Raw genomic sequence first — 8769 nt, 5'->3', positions numbered from 1 at the left:
CATTCATGAGTAAAACAGCAGATTTGTTATCCTATGTGGACACAACCTAGTCTGCCAACATCACTTGGAAATTATTAAAAGCCGTCATGCTTTTCAAACAAAACACCCACTTTTGGTCTCAGTGTTACACAAGTTCCCCTTTTGCAAAAACCATTAGCGCACGCTGGTCCCCCTGTGATGCCACTACGACGAGATATGTTCGTGGGCAATGTAAAAAAGCAGGGGAAGAGGGGAACCAAACCAAAAGTGATGTAGTTCTTGTGTAATGGTTGGGTCTCTCCCCTTGTTCTCAGAACTCAGGCATCTACTACAACTTGGCTGCTCCTCCCTTGTTCTGCATTCCTGCCTAATTACCTCCTCCTGTCTCTCCAAGCTCTCCCCCTCTGTCAGCAATGGGACACCGCTGACATCTTGTGACATTCAGGCCAGCAGTGTTCCATGTCAGCAAGGGAAGAATTAATCAGACACAGGAACTTAAATATTCAGTAACTAGTGGAAGTCAGTATCCATGTAATAGCGACTGAGAGAGAGAGAATGGGACTATGTGCTGAAGATGTATTTGGGAGACCACAGTATCTCTCTTTGCAGTCTGTGTATTTCACTTTCAATGGAACTTCTGTTGGGGGCAGCTCAGGTTGTACCTGTATAACAGCAGGGACTTTGTCTCCATTGAAGTAAATGGCAACTTTCTATGGTACCCACACAGGAACGCTATTAGAGCCAGGAAAATCCTGCCTCTGTTTCTCAATCACAGCAAAGAGACACGAGGTTGGTTTGGTCCTCACCTGTATCCCAGGTTGAACGCCATTTACTTGGTCTCATAAACTCTGCGAGGGCCTCTGAAAACAAAGCTGCTGTCATGCCTCTCTGCATAGCTCCATTCTGGGTTCAGTACAATTATGGTACAGTACAATACCAAGAGGGACGTGGATGGCACTGTGGGTTAAACCAGAGAGCCTAGGGCTTGCCGATCGTAAGGTCGGCAGTTCAAGTCCCCACGATGGGGTGAGCTCCTGTTGCTCGGTCCCTGCTCCTGCCAACCTAGCAGTTCGAAAGCACATCAAAGTGCAAGTAGATAAATAGGTACCGCTCCGGCAGGAAGGTAAACGGCGTTTCCGTGCGCTGCTCTGGTTCACCAGAAGCGGCTTAGTCATGCTGGCCACATGACCCGGAAGCTGTACACCGGCTCCCTCGGCCAATAAAGTGAGGTGAGCGCCGCAACCCCAGAGTCGGCCACGAGTGGACCTAATGGTCAGGGGTCCCTTTACCTTTACGTTACAATACCAAGACGGTGATGAAGAGATGGAATCCAGGACTCAGTGGATGTAGCGATTCAAATTTTGGACTAAGACTTGAAAGACTCAGGATCAAATCCCTGCTCAGCCATGAAATTAACTAAATAACCTTGGGCCAGTCATTATCTCTCAGACTGACCTACCTCCCAGAGTTGTGATGATGAAAAACAGGGGAACCATGTATTGGAGCTCCTTGGAAGGCAGGAGATAAATGAAATGAATAAATAAATAAATCATGATTTATTTTTTTTAAAGCCCCATTCCAAACATAAATAACACATAATGGACTCCTATATTATTATGCTAAATATATCTGTTCTTTCAAAAGCATTAATAAAAATTAAAAAAAATAAAAGACAGTATTGGCTACAGTAATATATGAGAAAGTAGCCAACCATATAAGTATTTAAAAGGAGAACCAGAATGTGCAACTGGTTTATTGTTTTAAAATGCTCCCTTCCCACCACTTCTTTCTTCCTTTGATATTTTTTCTGCATCAGTCAAGAAGCTGAAGAAATTCAGAGAAGTCCTGACTCCCCAATATATGAGATTTGCTACCTTTGGGAAAGCAAAACAGCTTTAAATTTGCACACCGCATAATCAAATACTCCCCTCCTGTCTCTCGTCTACTCCTACCCAGGCATAGAGCTATAACAGCAGCAACATCCCTTGCACATCTGTCATTTCAGGAAGTTGGCCAATCATTCTGGTAAATGAATAATTAACGGCACAGAGAGCACTATGAAATCAGCATAATACATGTAAGGATTATGGAACAGACATCTAGCCAGGTAAGACTATTTTTAGTGTTGTTTTGCTGGACTTGGTGTTGTAGCTCTTAGAATAACAGAGATTTCTGAGACTTACGTTATTGATTATAACTATGTTTGATCATAATTTCTAGCCCAGGGAGAACTATCAGTGATGAGAAATTTATAAACACTGTCATTTTTCGTACTGTTTTCCATGCTGTGGATTGATGCTGCTTATTTCACAGACTGGATCTCCTTGATCTTCCAGCTTCACATTCAATTTCCTAGACATTAGCCAATTTACACTTACTTGCATGTACATCGCTTCATTACTCTTGATTACTCAACACTTGATAACTGGTAGTTGGATGTGTAAACATCACTGAATTATTATTTTTTTAATGTGACTTACTGAGTAATATGACAAAGAATCTTGTGGCATCTGAAAGACTAGCATAATTGTTGTAGCATAAACTTTCATGGACTCAAGACTGTCAGCTGCATCTTAAGTCTACCAAAGCTGTAGTAGATTTGTTAATTTTTAAGGTGCCACAAGATTCTTGGTTGCTTTTGCTGTGAGAGAGCTACCCCTCTGGAAATAAGTAATATGAAATTTTGATCTGTGAAAATTCATTCACACATGCAGATTGGCAACTGGTGGTACATTCAACAACTGATGAAAACGAGTGCATAAAACAGTGCTTGCTTAAATGTGTTTAAGTCCCATGTAAGGTAGTTGGGACTAGAGCCATTTTCTTCTTACAATACTGAGAGATTCTGCTGAGCAAAATGGGAGTCATTTTCCCCATGTTTACTTTTGGCAGAAACCAGAAGCAGACTTTTGTGGAAGTACTGACACCCTCTTAGACACCATCCAAAGGACTCTAATCCCTGGAACCTTCCTTTTCATCCTGGTTGCGGGATTGCTGCTCAACGTCCCCATCATTTGGATCCTTGCTTTCCGCATGAAGCGCTGGAACAGGAGCACAGTTTTCCTCTGCAACTTGGTGTTTGCTGATATCATGTGGATATTAACCCTCCCCTTCCTGATCTACTATCACCTAAACCAGCTGCACTGGACCTTTGGAGAGAGCTTCTGCAAGATTATACGGACTGCCTATCACCTGTGCTATTACTGCAGCATCCATTTTGTCACCTGCCTGGGCATGGACAGGTACTTGGCCATTGTCCACCCTCTGAAGTCCCTGTGGGTACTAAACAAACAACACTCCCTGCTGATTTCTTCTTCCATCTGGACAGTTACAGGATTGGTTAGCCTGCCAGTTGTTTATGTTGCAGGCACCCAGGCATGCCCAAACAACAAAACAATTTGCTCCCTCTATGTATTTTCCAGCTCCACCTATATAACCCTCCCCCTGTCTGTGAGCTGCTCAGTTGCAGGGTGCTTACTTCCTTTCACTGCTATTTGTTACTGCTATTGCAGCAGCGTTAGGAAACTCCAAGATACTTGCCTCCAGCGCTTTCAGAAAAGGGAGAAACTCACCAAGCTCATGTATTCAGCCTTGGTCATTTTTGCTCTTCTCTACTTCCCCTACCACGTCTCACGAAACACTTGCATCTTACTGAGAGCTGTACGGCCTTCTGCAACCCAGTCTATTCAGCATGCCGACACCTTGTTCCTTGTGGAGATGGCTATCTGCAGCCTGAACACCTGCATCAACCCTCTCTTCTGTTTCCTGGCCGGGGGAGACTTTCGAGAGGAGATCTGCAAATTAGCATCCTCCTTCTGTATCATCAAACGCTGGAGGAATCGACAGCAAGTGGCATGTGTTTATCCCATATAGATCTTCTCCAAAACAAGGGTCTCCTTGACTGAAACAAATCACTTGCAATGAGCGACTGAGTGACCATCAATTGCTCTGAGTGTGTGCATGATAGCTAGCAATAAAAGTAGCAACAAAAATCTAAAACTCTCTCCATCAGTAAGGACCTGCATATCAAAATCCTGAGCACTCAAAGTAAATTGGAAATCTAGTCAGTTCCAAAGCTCATTTTTTCAGTATAAACACCGCAAAGCATTTATTATTCAAAACTGGTGGTAGCTTTAATTATTTCTGTACTGTACAGCTAAAAATTCAATACCTGTGCTGGTGATAGAGAAATAATCTACTGTTAATTTCCTAAAATGACCTTGTGGCTGGGTTCACAAAGTCTAATTGGGAGTAGAAAAATAAGAGGGTGGGGGAATGTTGGCTAAACACCCTTTGGCCACCTCACATGTAAGGTAAGTGCATCAGAAAGCCTACCATCCACCCATGAGAATCTCACTGAAATTATCTTTCCCATTTGATAATTTTTGGATGCAAGTTAATGGATGGAGAATTCAGAATTTTTGGACAAACCGCTAGTTCTGCCCCACCAATTATTTTCAGGCAAGAGAGCTCCAGTGCTCACATGACACTCCCCCCTCACCTTCAAAGACTTCTCCATTTACTTAGAAAAGACATGTGTGCAGAGGAATCACCTGCCTTGATCAAATTTCTGCTTAAAGTTTAGAAAATTCAAGGTGCTCTAAGGTAACCTGCAATACGTTATGAAGACAGCACATATACTATGTTTCATTATGGGTGGTGCAATCCCATTTTATGCCCCCTCGTTACAGGAACAACTAATGCAGCTTGGTGAATGTAATTAGATGTTGCTCAGTCTTAAGCCTTTGCAGATGACTTGGTATTAACATTAGAGGAACCGCTAACCAGTGCCAAAGAGGTTATTGAGGAGATAGAACAATTTGGGCAAGTAGCAGGTTTTAAAATGAATAAAAAGAAGACTAAAATGTTAGTCAAAAATATGAAACAGGATTTGGTAGATATGTTGCAGCAACAGTTTGGTATAGAAGTTGTTTAAAAAGTTAAATATTTAGGAATATGTTTGACATCAAAGAATAAAGACTTATTTCAAAATAATTATACACTGGTGTGGAATGGAATTAAAAGAGATCTGGAAGTATGGGAGAGGAGGAAATTGTCATTTTGGGGAAGGATTTCTGTGATTAAAATGAATGTGCTACCAAAGATGTTATTTTTATTTCTATCAATTCCAATAATCAAGGGGGCAGCAATTTTTAAGAAACGGCAGAAGACAATTTCAAGATATATCTGGCAGGGGAAGAAACCAAGAATTCAATATAAGTTGTTAACAGATGTTAAAGAAAGAGGGGGCTTCGCCCTGCCAGACTTGAAGTTGTATTATGAAGCGGCATGCCTCTGTTGGTTAAAGGAATGGATGTTGTTAGAAGATACAGAGTTGTTGGATTTGGAGGGTTATGATAATAGATTTGGTTGGCACGCATATTTATGGTATAATAAATCAAAAGTCCATAAAGAATTTGGTAAGCATATATTCCAAAGATCTCTATTTGAAACATGGGATAGGTATAAAAACCTATTAGAACGTAAAACACCATGGTGGTTATCCCCATTAGAAGCTATGAGTGTGAAATAGCTTTCTAATTTTATCATCAAATCCATTTTCTTTTAAGTCTTAGAAACAATGACTGTAAAATATTGTCTGAAATGTATAAACTACTTTGGAATGGCATTTGAAAGATGAAGAAATAAAGTTGGTTATGATACATTGGGCCAAATATTTTGGATATAATATACAGTTAGAAGATTGGGAGAGATTGTGGAAAGAAGGAATAAAATTTACAGCATGTAATGCCCTGAAAGAAAATGTGATGAAAATGATGTGTAGATGGTATATTACACCAGTGAAGTTAGCTAAAATGTATAAGAGAAATAATAAATGTTGGAAATGTAAAGAAAAAGAAGGAACCTTTTACCATATGTGGTGGGAATGTAAAAAGGTAAAAAGCTTCTGGGAAATGATATATAATGAGATGAAAAAAATGTTGAAATATACATTTTTTAAAAAACCAGAAGCATTTTTACTTGATATTGTAAGTGATGATATTAACAGACAGGACAAAAAAACTGTTTTTATATGCAACAACAGCAGCAATTGTACTGTTAGCACAGAAATGGAAACAAGAAGAATTACCGACGAGAGAAGAAAGGCAGACGAAATTAATGGACTATGCAGAATTAGACAAGATGACAGGAAGGATTAGAAACCTGCGGGACCAGAGATTCTCAGAAGACTGGAATAAATATGTGAACTATTTGAAAAGAAACTGTAATCAATAGATTGTGCTAGTAGGACTGCAAGAAGTTTTGTAAGAAGGAATATATGAAATATTGTAAGGAAGGTTATGATGAGAGAGTCAATAGATGAGATCATTAATAGCAATAGTGAAATTAAGAAATGTAAATTAAGTGGAAAAAATGGGAAATTTTCAGATGTGGTTGACGGAAGTCCAAAAAAATTGTATAAGATGTAACTTACGTTGAATGACTGTTGAAAATGATATATTAACAAACATATATGTGTGTGTGTGTGTTGCTCAGCCTTGCTTTTCAAACTGCAATATGGATTTTAATTATCTGGGTATTGCCATAAGTCAGAACTAACTTTCACGAGGTCAATTAAAATAAACATTGTAAACAAGAGGGATGTTTGTCAATTAAAAATATTTTGCTTTTATAAAAACCCCAAACAAGAATTTGTTTCCTGCATGTCATTCCCCTGTTTGGAAATGAGAGAAGATGGATTTAGGAGGGTTCATTTAACATGACAGAAAAAGAGCTGAAATAGAATGTAAAGCTTATTCAGCATGTTTCAGATTTGAGAGTAGTGGAAGCAAGGAGATTTCAGTGAAGTAGTGTTAGGAGGAGTGACAGGGCAAAGTTTCCCATGAGGTTTCATACCTGTTCTTGGACTTATTCACAATTAAATTGGGGGGGCAGATATAGAGGAGGAACAGCCACCATGTTGCTTTCCAGACACTGTTGGACAAGGACTTCACCATCACTGATCATTGCCCTTGCTGGTAGAGGCAGCTGATAGGAGTTGAAAGTCCAACAACCTCCAAAGGACCACAGGTTCTCCATCCTTGGCTTAAGCAATGCAGAGCAGTGCCTTTGGTATGCACACCTAGTACTTAGATGACCCTGAGAAGCAACTGAAGTGGGCCACCTCTGCCCTTCCTAAATGAGGACTTTCTATAGTCCTAACAACCTCTGCTTGTAAGTTTGTTAGGAATAATCTCATGTGGTTTGAAACACTGAACAGGAGTAATGAGCCTCTGCTACCTTCCCTAAATATAATTTGACCCAAAGGCCAAAGAGTTGAAGACATGGACTGTAGGATGAAATACTTCTGCTGCAGAACCATTCTGTCTATGTGCTGCTTAGTGATCCTTACAAGGTCATCCTGCATAAGGGCTGAGAAGTCACCCATTCTCTGTTTTGTATCCTCATTTCTAAAGGTGCAGTAGGAATGAAGCCAGGCAGGCAAGGGGGGGTGTGGGGGGGACACCTTTATGTATAATCCCTTTATGTATAATCCCCAAAAATAATCCCTTTGTTATCAAGAGGTAAGACTACTCTGTGCTACTAGGTCTCAAACAAGCAAGAATGAAACCCTTCTCAATAGGTTCAGTGACCCCCTCCCACCTGCCAGGGCTTGTTCTTTTCAGATTTTCAGAAGAGTTGCTAAGGCCTTTTTATTCCACAGGCTTCTTGGGGTTCTGGGTTAAATTATTTTTAGCTCTCTCTACTGCTGCTGCATTTAAATTCTTTTTTTAAAAAAAAAAAGTCTTGCCACTTGTCCTAGTCTTACCACTCTTTTAAAAAATGCAATTGTTTTACGATTTACATTTTAATACAGTTGTGCAGCAAGCCTCTGTGCTTGAACTAGTGTGTCAAAAGGCTAATTGTGCATTTAAAATAAATTGCCAAAACACTGACACACACCCAGGGGGAGCCGCTGGGAGGGAGAGTGTGGACAAACATTCCTTATCAACCAGATTTCCTCCTTTCCCTTCAGAACAGGTTACAACATGCCAGAAGCAGGGTCTTCTGAACTGAAGCTGAATATTGGGGTGAGGTGTGGGGTAAAGAGAAGCTCATGAGAGGCCACATGGCAGCTATTTTCTCAGCACTCACTGCAAAGATGGTCCAGTGCCTATCCTATCCATTTTTACAGAAATGTTGATGGGTTGTACTGTTATATTGGATTTTTTATATCACTTTTAATTCTTTGTTATGTTTTGATGTCGTATTAAGTACCTCACCCTGGGATTTCTTTTAATTATGCGTGGTCTAGAAATATTATGCATACATATCAGCTGTAGAATTGACTCACTGTTTTTGTACCATTCCCTGCTCATTTTCAGTCACTCTTCCAACAACGATGCCCAAAAGCCTAAATACATCTACCAATAACCGTCATGTCCCGCTGAAATCAAAGGACTGAATCATGTGTAGATTTGTTAGTAAAATAACCACTACTTCTAGAAGAGCGTTCAAACTTATGGAGGTATTTGCAGTTAAGCCCAGCAATTGTATAAATCACTCCCTCCTTCCCCAGAGAGTAAAGTTACTCTTGCCAAATGTGTTTGAGATTATAAACATTTAAATGTGAATATTAACATTTGCTAGATATTGGGCATGAACTGTTAGACAATCATGCAGATCCAGGTGTTTTGGGCTAGAGCTTTCATCAGCCTCAGCCAGAACAATTCTGATGGGAGTTGTAGCCCAAAACATATGGAGGGCACCATGTTGGAGAAGGCTGGTAAAGCCTGCTTCTCAATATTTTCTCAGAGCAGTTTAGACAAAGGCAATGCTTCCTCCATT

At 40.2% G+C, this 8769-nt stretch overlaps 1 protein-coding gene across 1 annotated transcript; it reads left to right on the top strand.

Annotated features, from left to right (window-relative positions):
* Positions 1-1823: 1823 nt before the first annotated feature.
* Positions 1824-6393, top strand: LOC310767200 (P2Y purinoceptor 1-like). Its single transcript, XM_083624143.1, has 2 exons — positions 1824-2086; positions 2872-6393. Exons 1-2 carry the CDS (start codon positions 2066-2068, stop codon positions 3850-3852), a joined length of 1002 nt encoding a protein of 333 aa, XP_083480269.1. The 5' UTR covers positions 1824-2065; the 3' UTR covers positions 3853-6393.
* The last annotated feature ends 2376 nt before the right edge of the window (positions 6394-8769 follow it).

The sequence above is a fragment of the Podarcis filfolensis genome, assembly GCF_964270895.1.
Source record: "Podarcis filfolensis genome assembly, chromosome: 1".
NCBI lineage: Eukaryota > Metazoa > Chordata > Lepidosauria > Squamata > Lacertidae > Podarcis > Podarcis filfolensis.
Note: the sequence above shows the minus strand (reverse complement) of the source record. Positions and strands in the feature narration are given on the sequence as shown.

What these genes read in the sequence shown, in the direction of transcription:
- LOC310767200 (XM_083624143.1), top strand. Translation starts at nt 2,066, where the DNA reads ATGGAACAGACATCTAGCCAG. An exon ending in TGGAACAGACATCTAGCCAG is followed by an intron (nt 2,087 to 2,871) that starts GTAAGACTATTT and finishes TACTTTTGGCAG; the next exon opens with AAACCAGAAGCAGACTTTTG.